The 14,827-nt window shown below is 36.4% G+C and overlaps 1 protein-coding gene across 1 annotated transcript in view; it reads left to right on the top strand.

Moving 5' to 3' along the window:
* VEGFC (vascular endothelial growth factor C) overlaps nucleotides 1–10,133 on the top strand; it is a 79,614-nt gene extending 69,481 nt beyond the window's left edge. Inside the window, exons 5-7 of the mRNA XM_060136487.1 lie at nucleotides 5,703–5,809; nucleotides 6,113–6,446; nucleotides 9,665–10,133. Coding sequence (XP_059992470.1) covers nucleotides 5,703–5,809; nucleotides 6,113–6,446; nucleotides 9,665–9,779 — 556 coding nt within the window. The 3' untranslated portion in view covers nucleotides 9,780–10,133. The remainder of the gene's footprint in view (nucleotides 1–5,702; nucleotides 5,810–6,112; nucleotides 6,447–9,664) is intronic.
* Nucleotides 10,134–14,827: the final 4,694 nt, after the last annotated feature.

Here is a 14,827-nt window from a genome sequence, read left to right as displayed (position 1 = left end):
AACCTTGTATATCCAACCAAATCCAAAAAGTTTAAAAATTGAAAAAAGGAAACCACCTAGGCTTCTAGACTTATCCTAGCATCCTGTGCTGCTGTGCTCCGGTTCTAGTGACCATCCAACTCAAAAACAAGCACTCCTGCACGCAGCTAGCCAAGCAATGACTACATGGCATAACCCATGCTTTATACCCAAGTCTTATATGGTAGCTGGGTTGTTGTATATAGCAGGTTACTGCTTTAAAACAATCATTTATATTCGCATAAAAAGTGAAAGATTAGATTTCTAAGCCCACTTTTTATACTAATGCAACGATTGTATTAGCCTTTCACTTATTAAGTCTAGAAAAATTAGTAAAACTATGGATTTTCATTAATCAGACATAATTACTATTTTTTTTTATATCTTAACAAACCCAACTCCACCCACTGTTCTTCCAATCACAAGCAAAATAGTAACATAAGCAGACGTAAGCACGAATGAGCATGAAATCAATAACAATCAATACCAGGTATGATAAATATATGCGTTTTATTTAGATATATTTCTGTTAAACATGTTCCTTTTTTAAGACAATTTATATAGAGCCTTTAAAATGAATATAATTCTGATTTCTACCCATAGTACTGAAGAAGCTACTTAATAACATTCACGCCATTTTTACTTAACCACTTTTCATCTGATATTTACCACTCTTACAAAAACATAAGCAAATCAACATCTGTGTAGATTGCTGAGTGTATTCAAGGGCCACGCATGACGAACTCAAGATGAACACAACAATTCAAAGACTTTTGGAATAAAATTGTTGAAACCAGGGCGCTGGTTTTCCCCAGGGCTCTGTGGCTCTGATAATGAAAGAATATATTTGCCCCCCCACCTCCTATGCTGAGAGCAATCTTGAGCAAAAAGGGTCTAGATTGATATTAACCCGTAACGTATTACAGGTCTGAGTGATGTTAATCATAGTGGGCGAAGTTCAAACGACATCAACAGTTGGCCGTTAGGAAATCAAAACCCTATTTTGATTTTTTTCAAAATTAATTATGTAGTCAGAGTTCCCTTACGGTTTTCGCAATGGAGTACAAGAACATCTTATTGAATGTCCAACTGAATGATGTAAAGCTCCTTGGAGCTCGTAGTACATGCTTTCAAACTAATATTACTGGATCATACACCACTTTTAACAAGATTTAGCAAAGAATAGCTATTTGAAGGACACACCTGTGGACTATAGATGCCACATGATCAGCAGAATTTTAATCTGCTGGGTTGTTGTAAAGATACCTTATTAAAAGAACTTCCAATGAGATTAATCGATTAACAGCACAGTTCATCTCCATAGAAAGAATTTGCTTTTTAAAGAAGTCATTGAGTGCTACAAGTTGAATTAGTATTCAATTAATGTCAACATTCATTTTGAGCAACCCATGAAATATTTTTAAAGAGATACTTAGTAAATTATATCAATAAGCATTTTAATATAAATCAAGATGCAGTTCATTTTTTCCACTTAGAAATATATTACCAAGATGATAGTTATTTGAAAAAGAATAACATTTCAGCTCAGCTCTAACTAATGCCAAATAAAGGTGGTAGTATATCTTCATTCCTTAAATATTGATTTGGAGAGTCAGGGAATTTCAAGTGTATAAAAACCCGAGTGACAAAAAGTAGAGATGAGAGTCCAAAACATAGGATGCACAAAATAGCCTACTACAATGTTCAGTGCACAAGAGCTAGTAATTATTACCCAATGTGTAGAACTTAACACATTTTGGAGCAGATTAATCTTTTAGCATTTCGAAAGGAAGGTCAATGGCAAAATAAGATTGATTTGATCATTAAACTTGTTGTTCTCTAACGCACAAACCGTTAAATTTTTGTTCCCCGGTTTTTTTTTTTTTTTGGGTAACGCTATTTATTTATTTATTTTTTGGCTGTGTTGAATCATCGTTGCTGCACGCGGGCTTTCTCTAGTTGCGGCGAGCGGGGGCCACTCTTCATCGCGGTGCGCGGGCCTCTCACTGTCGCTGCCTCTCTTGTTGTGGAGCACAGGCTCCAGACGCTCAGGCTTAGTAGTTGTGGCTCACGGGCCTAGTTGCTCCGTAGCCTGTGAGATCTTCCCAGACCAGGGCTCGAACCCGTGTCCCCTGCGTTGGCAGGCAGATTCTCAACCACTGCACCACCAGGGAAGCCCTGTTCCTCGGTTTTCATTAGCAAAAAGCAATAGCTACCAAACCAGCCAAGTGAAGTTTTGAAACAATTAATGAAATAATTCTTAGAAAAGCATCTTTATCCTCCATACAAATGATAAGCAGGATTGTGGATGTGTTAGTGTGTGTAGGGATGAGAAAGGAAAAGTAGGAAAGTTAACCTATTTACATATGATTCTCAACATAAATTACTTCACAAATAATTGCACAATGTTCTGCTTTTCTATGCAAACAAAATGTGCCTTTGAATCAATAGGTTTTATAAATACAGTATACAAGATAACTGATTTAAAAAATTTTTAAATATGTTTACACACATTAATATTCAGAACTCAAAGAGAAATTTCAGTAGGATAAAAATGCTTTGGAAATTAAGATGTGTAGAAGGTAAGTAAATTGTGCTAAATCTTTTATCCACCATGAAAACATTTCCTTTCATTCTAACATAACAATATTTTGGAAATTGTGTCTCCCATCTTTTCACATGAGAAGCTTTAAACACTTAGAAGATGCTATTCACTTTTAGAGCAGGGAACTTGAAGTAATTATAAAAATATATTCTATCCAAATATGCTTTTTTTATTGAAGTATAGTCAAATGTATGTTTCTTTAATTAAGTCGTATCTTACCAGGATTCCAAATTTCAGCATTGAATTGTGTGTTAACACTGATGAGTAGAAGTTGTTTTTATTTTTGGCAAAGCTTCTGAAGCTATAGTTTTCTAGAAATTTAAGTTTTAAGAATATTAGAAATTAAAATATTTAATTCACTTTGAGCAAACCATAATTAGTTGGCAATAAAAGTTTATGTTGGCAAAACATTTCAGGTATAACATAATTGAAAGTGTTATTCTGAAGGCCGTATTTTTATCATGAACATTCAAAAGCAAAAGAACTATGAAATCACTATTTAATTCTATAAAACTAGGCAAGGCACCTTCTTGTTTTTTATGACACTTCCAGAAATGTCATTTCCTACATTCATTTCTACACACAGTCCATACTTTTGAATTCATACTTCTGAAGATGTGAAATATTAGAAAACTATATTTTTCCTCACTACATAAGAGAGAGGAAATTGTTTTTGCTTCATACCTGTTTGGGATAAGCAATTTTGCATACATATTTATACTTAAGCACAGACACATTAACACATACTCCTGCAGTTGAAGATTTTATCTTTCACCAACCTCCCTTAGGCTAGTGATGGAGATTATTCTTGACACTTCCCATTTAAATAGCTTAGATGTGTTTTGTCTACTTTAATGACTGTAACTAAAACAAATACATCTGGCATTGCAACCATCTATACACAAACACACATACACCACACATGTGGGAGACAGGGAGGTTGTGTGTGGGGGGTTGTATATGCATATTTATACACACGTATCTGTCCATGCACATTACATACATTTCAAAAATATTTATATGCATATATATATATAATTGAAATTAAGTTGCAGAAAACATTCTTTACCACGTGCACTCTAGTAGTTCATATTTTATCATATGCTATTCTTTTATATTTTAAAAATGCATTTCCCAGCCCATATAATTGAGCTCAAGATCCACTAATGGGTTGCTGCTAACAGCTGGAAAAACACTGGCTTAAGCAACGGCAGTATACATCACATATTGGCAAAATTAAAGATGCTTTTCTACTGCGACCACAACAGCACTGTACCCACCTGATACCAACATGGTATCAGGAATGTATTACTTAAACGACATATACGTCAATGTTGGGACAGCGTAGCCAGAATGGTTTCATCATCATTGATAGAAGAGTGACTTGAGTTTCATGAGCCAGGATTAATTGCATTGCTGTTATACACTTACACATAACTGCTTCTTATTTGATGGAAGGCTGCTAAAGTTTTGGGTAGGATGTAAATTTAAAAACACGATACTATTTTGGCAAATTGATAAATACTGTCTAGATTTTATGTGGAACAGAAACATGTTCATGACTTCCCAAGAAAATAATGACAAAAATATGTAATGAGTAGAGATTTGCTCTCAGGGATACCTCAAATTATTAGGAAAGTATAATGTTCTCCAGGAAATATTATTCAGTGAAAAAGCAAGGTCTGGAACAGTGTATAAGGGATGCTATCTTCTGTGTAAAAAAATAAGAAAAAAATACATACATATAGACTTACATCTTTTCTTTGCAAAAAGAAACACTGACGATATAAACCAAAAGCTACGAAAACAGCATGCTGGAGATATGAATCCAAAAGACCTCTGAATATACTTTTTCTCATAATTTTAACTCTGATGATCACATAAATGTTTTCCACTTTCAAAATAATGAGTTGAAAAGAAAAAACATGTAGTATTTGCAGGATAAAGCAAATATCTCAATATATACTTACATTTAAGCAAAGATGGTTAGAAACCAAGATTTTAATGGAAGTTGAAGTCAAAGGACTAAATTTAAAACCCTAGTAATGTTCAACTGGATTTGGAAATAGCACTATGAACTTTTTTCCCTAAAAATATGTACAGGTATTTCTTGCTTAAGATCAATAACCTATTCCCCCAAATGTAATAATGCTCTTCTCCAAAAAAGAGAATTAGGGCTCCCTGAAGGGATGGCTGATCCAGGCACGGGGGAGAAATCGGGCAACATGAGTGTATGGCATCTCTTCATCCCAGAAAGCAGAGAAGCTGGAAAAATAAAGGGGTCATGCCAACACGAAGGGGTCCCAGTTAGGCAACAGTGAGACAATTGGCACATCAAAGGAGCATTTGAAGCCCATATGTTCAGATTTTTAGTTAAATAAATAAGGAAGACAGAAGGAGGAAGGGAAGGAAAAACTAGAATAACAACAAAGAACATGGTCTTTGATTCCTTTCTGTGGAGCGAGGAGTGGGAAATCTGTATTAATGGACGCTTTACAGCTATGGGCATCTGTGCTTCAGAAATAAGGCCGTAAAGGTGCATGTATAAGGATGTTTCCTGTAGAACTGTTTGAAAAAGCCGTAAATTGGAAGAAACTCCAATGACTACCAATAGGAGATTAATAAAATAAATAATAGTACATCCATTTATGGACTACGATGCAGCCAGTAAAAACGATGGAGCAAACTTCATAAAGTGACATATACAGAGGTCCATAATATATCGTTTAATGGAAAAAGGAAATTTCAGAATAGTATAAAAGGCTTTATCCCATTTTTTCATGAAGTAAAACAGTATGTGATTATACAAATAAATGCATTTGCCTTAAAAAGATAGAAATCTGGAATGAATGATATAAGACCATTCCACTAACAGTGGTCACCTCTGGGATTAGAATTTGACAGCACCTGTGGCTGGGAGCAGTTTGAGAGGGAATGTTTGCATTTCATTGTATATATTCTAACGTCATCTTAGTGCTTTTTTTTACAAGCATTGTTGATTTTGTAACACGTAGGTAAGAAAAGAGATGATCCCTTCCATGTAACAATTATTCTCTTGCTTAACCCATCTCTCCCACAGGTGCCAGGCTGCAAACAAGACCTGCCCCACAGATTACATATGGAACAATCACATCTGCAGATGCCTGGCTCAGCAAGATTTCATTTTTTCCTCTAATGCTGGAGACGGTAAGCCGAATGCTGTATTAAAGACTAAATGTCTCTGTTTTGATTAACAAATATTGTAATATTAAAATCACATGTACAATATTCATTTTCATGCTTTGAAATCACTCACTACAAAATAGGACACTTTCTGCTTTGTATTGGTATTATTTTGAAATTCTTTGTAAAGAAACCTACCTGTGTGTGTGCACAACCCTTTAATGAACAACATGGAAATGAACACACTTTTAAAGGCTTTTTATTGTTTCCCACCACACCCAGCACCAAGTAAGGGATAGTAAAGATGTCCTGACTGTGTTTATCTAGACTCTGCAGACGGATTCCATGACATCTGTGGGCCCAACAAGGAGCTGGATGAAGAGACCTGTCAGTGCGTCTGCAGAGGGGGGCTTTGGCCTTCCAGCTGTGGACCCCACAAGGAACTGGACAGAAACTCATGCCAGTGTGTCTGTAAAAACAAACTCTTCCCCAACTCGTGTGCGGCCAACAGAGAATTTGACGAAAACACATGCCAGTGTGTATGTAAAAGAACCTGCCCAAGAAATCAACCCCTAAACCCTGGAAAATGTGCCTGTGAATGTACAGAAACTCCACAGAAATGCTTCTTGAAAGGAAAGAAGTTTCAGCATCAAACATGCAGGTAAGAAATCTTCATAAACAGCATTCATTTCTCTTACTGGAAATAGTTTTCTCAACGCAAAGCAGTTTTCTCAACCAAGATATTCGTTCTTTGTTAGAATGGAACTAGTTAAGTTCTGGAAGATGAATTCTGATATTTGTAACCAATGCTAAATTTTTGTGAGACTTTGCCCCCCAAAAATAAGGTGGGAGTCCTGGGAACCAAAACCAGATCCAAGCTCAGAACGCACTAAATCCTTGTTCCAGAGACTAAGGTAGTAGCTCTCCACATGAGTTAGAGAACAGATGCAAAGGACAGTCACTTGTGGAGCATTTTCAAAATATATCCAGGTAGCGCACACCTGCCCCCAAAAATGATGAATGCCATCAGATGTAATTTTGTACAGCTGTTCTAAGTGCAGAAAATGTGCAAGCTTTACAAAGGATAGGATGATACCGTTTACTGTGGAATTGTATCTAGAAATGAAATAGTTAAGCTAAGTATAATATTTAATGGAATCAGAGAAATAAATTAATACGTTGTTCAAGGTTACTCAAGACATTCCTTAAACCTGATTCTGCTCCCTTCTTCACCAGAAAAAAATGAGTCTCTTGGACTCAAACACTTTCAGTGTTAAGCCCTGAACCTCTTCCTCTTTGATCTGAGAATAAGCCAGACCTGTGCTTTTGACATTTGCTCCCACTCTCCTTCGGCATCTCGCTCCACCAATCACGCCCTCTCCCTTCCATACCTTCAATGTCCTCAACTCTAGTGTTCGTCCCCCTCAATTTTTTCTATTTTATTGGCATCTCACTGCGATTTTGAGCATTCTGTAGCAACCAAGCTCTGTCCTTGTCTTCTGAGTTGCACCAAGACCAGGCATTTGGCATTTGTCTGTTCACCTCTTTCATCTCTCATTTATTCAACCAACTGGAACCTGGTTTATGCCCTAATATTCCACGATCAAGTTCAGTAGACCCTGCATTGTCAAATCCGATGGACAATTTGGTCTTTCTATAAAACTGTCCTGTCCGTAGTTTCTCTTTAGGCTCTCCTCTGTTTTGAGTGAGACAACATTGTTCTTTCCTCGTTGTCCTTTAGGTTTTCTGACCACTTGCTGTCCATCACTGGAGTTCTCACTGGGTTCTCTTTTTCCACCCACTCTTTACAGATGGTGATAACACCCTTTCAACAGATGATTATTCACACAACTTAAAACTTTATTTACATTTATTTATTTATAATTGTAAATAACTACGATTTATTTACATTTATTTACAATTTAGTATCTGCATGAATACTTCCATTTATGTACAGTTTAGTATCTGCATGAATGTTCATCATTACCTTTATCTTCAGTAAATAAAGTATCCTTCTTTTTGATTCTCAAGAGTTTGTATTCCCACTTCAGTTTATCTTTCTGATGATTTGTCCACACTAACATGTTAGCTAGTGCATGAGGAGACTACCATGAATCTAGGTATCTCATTAATGACTTTTATTTTCTTCCATTATCATTTCAGAAGACCTGATAGGAATCCTTGTTTTTCCTCTTTAGAATATTCTGGGCAATGATATTCCAATTTTACTTGCATATCCTACTCTAATCACCAAAAGGATATTTCAAAAATGCAGAATATAGATACTAAATCTTATTAAAGATCATGAAACCATTTTTTCATATTGAATCTGAGTGAACCCAGTATACATTGAAAAACCTGAAATTTTTGTTTACATAAAACTAACCAGCTGGGCTTCCCTGGTGGCGCAGTTGTTGAGAGTCCGCCTGCCAATGCAGGGGACATGGGTTCGTGCCCCGGTCCGGGAAGATCCCACATGCCGCGGAGCAGCTGGACCCATGAGCCATGGCCGCTGAGCCTGCACGTCCAGAGCCTCTGCTCCGCAACGGGAGAGGCCACAACAGTGAGAGGCCTGCGTACCGCAAAAAAAAAAACCAAAAACTAACCAGTCATATTTGTCTACAGAATTCTTATATTAACTTAGTAGAAAAGATTTCTGTCATTGTGTTTCTCCTCATCGCATACACTGTTCCTTAATGGCTTTCTATTTACTAACTCTCTCCCCATGTTCATTTTTCTAAGTGTATAATTCCAGGTTTTATGCATATACTGAAGCGAAAAAAAAGATAGTTTAATATTTTGAACATATATATACTCCTCATTTTCTCTTCATATTTATTCCAAAATTGTGGCAGGCAGAGTGTACATTCTGTGGTTCGCTGCCTTAATCAGCAACTTACATTGATCATTGAGAATTGTATCTCTTTAGTAAAGGAATACCAGTGGCCTTATAATAATGTCATTGTATTTAGAACTGAAAATAAGTAACATTCTAACTAGATATGCTTTCTTTTCTGGAGTAAAAGAAATGCTGTTTCAAAATCACATCTGTAGTATTTCTGTGGTGCATGTTTGATCTCCAGGTCACCTTGCATTTTTCTTGCATTATATCCATCCCCACTGCCACATGTTACGTATACTCATCCTCCAGAAAACTCCTTCAAAGATAGCTCCCATTCACTGGAGCAACAGGGCTGCTGATGTGATTGGCTGCTGGGTCGTTTGTCCTTTTGCCACTACTAGAAACTGGACATCTGGGGTAGGAGGAAAGGGACCCTCACAGTGAATACTGTCCCTCCCAGTGCCTTCCCCCAGACCGCACTGTTTTCACATGGAGCCCAGGTGGAGGAGGGAGGCTGAGCCACTCTCGTGCAGCCAGCCAGCTGCCAGTCTAGTCAAGTCAAGAGTGAGGATGGGGCCCTCACTGTGGACCACAGTCCTGCCAGAATGGCTGGGTTTAATCGCTCCAAAGTCTGGGTTCCAAACGAGTCCCAGAGTCTTGTGAATTCTGCCATGCTTACGTGATCACGCTAAATCGGCAGACCTTGAATATTCACTTCCAAAATTTCCGTTTTATGTTACTTTCATCTACGAAGCACAGAGCACCTCAAAAGAACTAATGCTAACAACACCTCATTCTTCCATTCGTTATTTCTGCAAACAAGACTCTTTCTTTTTTTTTTAGGTTTTTCCATTCCTCTTAAATTTGGTAATTCCAGGCACAAACTTCAGCAATTTATAAACTGGAGAACAATTTTATGATAAAATGAGTAACTCTGTTCTAGTTTGGAACTTAGAAAAACACAAAAGTGCATTTGTAGCTTAACAAATTCATCTCCTTGGTCTTTAACAAAAGTCTGTCCTTCTTTGTTCCCCTAGTTGTTACAGACGACCGTGTACAAATCGAGTGAAGCATTGTGAGCAGGGACTTTCATTTAGTGAAGAAGTATGTCGCTGTGTCCCTTCATATTGGAAAAGACCACATATGAACTAAGATTGTATCTTTTCTAGTTCGTCATTTTTCTATCATGGGAAAACGGTGTTGCCATGTTAGAACTATGAGCACAGAGACTTTGTGGGACTGAACCATGTGGATAATGTTACAGAAATGGACTGGAGCGCATCTGCAAAAGACCTCTTTAAAAGACTGGTTTTCTGCCAATGACCAAACAGCTGAGGTTTTTCTCTTGTGATTTTAAAAAAGAATAATGACTATATAATTTATTTCCACTAAAAATATTGTTTCTGCATCCATTTTTATAGCAATAACAATTGGTAAAGCTCACTGTGATCAATATTTTTATATCATGCAAAATATGTTTAAAATAAAATGAAAATTGTATTATAAGCTGGTAAGTTGAGTCCATTACCATCTTACGCCATCAGCAAAACTCGATATTATGAAAACCGTCATCTCCCCCTGCCCTTTCCCCTTTTCTCTAATTGGATGTCAGATTTTGATTGCTGTATGATCCTGTAAAAGAAAGTTTCAGAGGGACAGCGGTTGCTATTAATTTTATTTAAATTCATCTCTTAATATATTTAATGAGTAGAAATGTTTTAGCCCATGACACTTTTGAATTTATAGCCAAATGAATCAATAGAAAACATATCATCTTATAAGATAGTCTGCTTAGCATGGTTATGCAGTTGAAAGTTATTCAGTGCCCTTGGAGCATTCAGACTCTTAACCTGATATAATAGCTCTCAGTACATATTAAAATGGCTTTAAAATATTTTTCTTAAAAAGAATCTTTCCATATATTTAATTTCTTCTGACCAGCTAAATACTTTTTATAAGCTGAAGCGCTCCTACCCAGTACGTATAAAATAAATTGGAAATGACATTTAAATGCTCATATGTGCGAAAAAGGAAACCTTTCAGTCACACAATTAAAGCACTTGTTTTGTTTTTTTTAAAAAGGCAGCACACTAAATTTCTTTTTCTGGGAACAAATATTTTGCCTACATAAATGCAACCACATAAGTGGTTGGCTGGTTGACAGAGTATTGATTATTTGCTCGTAGGACATGGCTACTAGCAAATAAAAATACATAGCTACTAGCAAATACATGAAAATAAGTAGTCCTGAAAGGAAAAAAAAGAATCTATAAAGTTATGTAAAAATGGCTTTTAAAACTTGCAAATTTAATATAACAAAAACATTTTAAATGGTATAGGTGACTCCTCAGTACAGTACAAAATATTAGTATCTATATGTTTTGCTACAAAATAATTTATTTTTTATAATATTTGATTAGAAGGTCGATGCCCTAAAAATGTTGAAACACTATGTTCAATACTGACTTTTAAAACAATGTTACATGCAAGGTTTACTGAATTACAGGTACGTACTCTGCACAGCTTTAACATCTCGTTCATAAAGTCAGATTTTTTTTTACGTACTGGGAAAACGAAGTAGTCTTTTGAAATTCTCTCATTATACATTTATGGATCATCTTTGTATTTTTTAAGTAAAGATGAATCTGAAGCCTGTAGGCAGAAAATATATGAAAATATGCATTGTACAATCTATGAACCAGCTACGGTCTGGGTAATTTTCAAACTTGAAAACAGCAAAAACAAACAAACGAACACAAAAACACAACAGCAGTAGCAACAACAATAATAATGAAACAAAAGCAAAAGATAAGTATATTTGACAACAGCTATAGTTTTATCAAAATTTCCCCAACAGAACAAATTAGGGAATCATTACAAAAGGAAGAATGGAATCATAATAAACAATATCTCTCCACCTGCTGGGGAGGCACAATCCCTTGTTGCATAACATGGTCTCCAGCTATACAATTTAACTGAGATCCAGTTTAATACATTTTCACCACATTTCAGCCAAGAATGTAAGCAAACAAACATTATATAATCTGTTATGCTGATCTAGCATCAATCATTTTTAGTCTTGATACATTTTAAATATATTAATTTTTTTTTAGATAATGCAGAAAAAGTCTATTCTAAGTTTCCAGTGAGCCCCCTGAGGCCATGTAGAGAATATTAGGATCTGCTATAATGACCATTACAAGTTATCAGCTTAAAAAAATCTAAACTATGTGTTGACAATTGGTTTCTCAGAATATATGGGTAAGCCAAAGAAATCACTAGACCAAAATATAAAGCGTGAGGCATGCCAGAAAAAATAACATTTAATTTGTCCCTGGAGATGTAGTAATTTTGATGAAAGGCGAAAGTAACATCAACAAAGACAATACTTTGCCAGAGAATCTTGCAAACAATTTTATATGGACCATAAAAATCTCACTTCACTACATTATAATAATTGAGATTCTGTGGTACTGGTTAAGAAAGTGGACTAGAGATCAAGCTAAACGGTGATTTAAAATATTAGCAAATAGGATTCAGCAAGAAGCTAAAATAGACAGCATTTTCATAAACTCTGCAAGAGTCTCCAACTACAAACTGGTCAAATCTCAAGGATAAAGATGAGAAAACACTGGAAGCTTGCAGCAACAGTTACTATATCCAAATCTTGAAAAGTTTATAAACAGAATTTTATGTCTAGAAACCTAACACTGTATACTTTGTTTAAAAGACTCACAGAACAAAATATTTTGGTAAGCGGTTATAAGATTTAGCTTCCATATCCTTTTTTCTTTCTTTCTTTTTTGGAAGTGGGTTTTGACATTTGCTAACTGCTTGAGTGAAACAGACTCCATTATTAGAATTTCTAAAAATAAATTTTGTCCTCCGTACCCATACTGCTCAAAGCAGAAATCTGAGGGGTGACCACCAGTGGCATACCCCGGGTACACTTCTTTAAGAGGAGGGATAAAGGTCACTCACTTACCTCCACACAGTCCAGGCTTCCTCCAGGGGTACCCTGCTCTGCGGGAATTTTATTCAATGAGTGTGAGAGAGAAACAGACCCAACAGGTGACAGAGATCACATTGAAGCACTTGTTTTGGCATTTTGCCAAAGTTTATGCACCTCCTTATGTGCTCAAGTTTCTGTATTAACCTCCCCAGGAAGTGCTGTGGCAAAGAGCTGAACCAAGTTCCTGTGAATCCACTTTGTCTATATTTCTACACCATTTCCCAAGATACGAGCTCCCATTAGCAGATTTTTCAAAGGATGCTTTTTAGGGACTTTACCTTTTGAACTGAAAATGAGAATAACATAAAAAATAGTATTGCCCACCACTGCAACAGAAGAGAGTGTGTTGACGTGTCTGATTTTTTATCTAGAGGAATTGTAGAAAGTTCTGAATAAATCCAATGATTGTATCCTAAAGAAGCATAGAGTCCACCCAGAGAACTGTCTAAGGAATTCCATGACACGTACATTATAAAGTAAGTACTGGTTTGTATGTTCGTGTTTGAATTTTTAATATATTGGCTATTTTTTTAAGTGGAGAATAGCTATCTGTTAACTTGTGGAAGTGTAAATGGGGTTTGATGGTTTGAAAAAAAAATTTAAACCAAAGTTTCACACGCTCTTTTATCTTCATTCCATAGCCAACAACTAATTGCTTTTAAAAAAAAAGCATTCTGTAAGAAAAGGGTCACTGGACTGGGAATCGAAACCCAGGTTTTTAATCCTGACTTTTCTGCTTTGTCCTTGAGCAAGTCACCAAAATCTTCTGAGTCTCAGCTTCTTAATCTGTGAAAAGAAGGAGTTGAATTAAATTGTGCAGGATGTCCAACTCTGAAGTTACAAACTTTGTGCTAAACTACATACAGAGTGGGGCAAAGAAAAAAAAACATTTTAGAGAACTTCAGGGAAGCCCCACTCCTGTGATTAGTGACCCCATTAAGAGGAAATATTAATCTTTTAAAAGTGTTTCATAGGGCTTCCCTGGTGGCGCAGTGGTTGAGAGTCCGCCTGCTGATGCAGGGGACACGGGTTCGTGCCCTGTTCCGGGAAGATCCCACATGCTGCGGAGCGGCTGGGCCCGTGAGCCGCAGCCGCTAGCAGGCACGTCCAGAGCCTGTGCTCCGCAATGGGAGAGGCCACTACAGTGAGAGGCCTGCATACCACAAGGAAAAAAAAAAAAAGAATAAAATACCTAGGAATAAACCTACTTAAGGAGACAAAAGCCCTTATGCAGAAAACCGTAAGACACTGATGAAAGAAATTAAAGATGATACAACAGATGGAGAGATATACCATGTTCTTGGATTGCAAGAATCAACATTGTAAAAATGACTATACTATCCAAAGCAATCTATAGATTCAATGCAATCCCTATCAAACTACCAATGGCATTTTTCACAGAACTATAACAAAAAACTGCACAATTTGTATGGAAACACAAAAGACCCTGATTAGCCAAAGCAGTCTTGAGAAAGAAACACGGAATTGGAGGAATCAGCCTCCTGGACTTCAGACTAAACTACAAAGCTACAGTAATCATGACAGTACAGTACTGACACAAAACCAGAAATACAGATCAATGGAACAGGATAGAAAGCCCAGAGATAAACCCACACACATATGGTCACCTTATCTTTGATAAAGGAGGCAAGAGTATACAATGGAGAAAAGACAGCCCTTCAATAAGTGGTGCTGGGAAAACTGGTCAGCTACATGTCAAAGAATGAAATTAGAACACTCCATAACACCATACACAAAAAAAAACTCAAAATGGATTAAAGAACTAAATGTAAGGCCAGAAACTATAAAATGCTTAGAGGAAAACATAAGCATAACACTCTATGACATAAATCACAGAAAGATACTTTTTGACCTGCCTCCTAGAGAAATGGAAATAAAAACAAAAATAAACAAATGGGACCTAATGAAACTTAAACGCTTTTGCACAGCAAAGGAACCATCAACAAGACGAAAAGACAACCCTCAGAATGGGAGAAAATATTTGCAAACAAAGCAACTGACAAAGGATTAACCTCCAAAATTTACAAGCAGCTTATGCAGCTCAATATCAACAAAACAAACAACCCAATCCAAAAATGAGCATAAGAACTAAATAGACATTTCTCCAAAGAAGACATACAGATTGCCAACAAACACATGAAAGGATGCTCAACATCACTAATCATTA

Source organism: Lagenorhynchus albirostris, chromosome 21 (assembly GCF_949774975.1).
Source record: "Lagenorhynchus albirostris chromosome 21, mLagAlb1.1, whole genome shotgun sequence".
Classification (NCBI taxonomy): domain Eukaryota; kingdom Metazoa; phylum Chordata; class Mammalia; order Artiodactyla; family Delphinidae; genus Lagenorhynchus; species Lagenorhynchus albirostris.
Note: the sequence above shows the minus strand (reverse complement) of the source record. Positions and strands in the feature narration are given on the sequence as shown.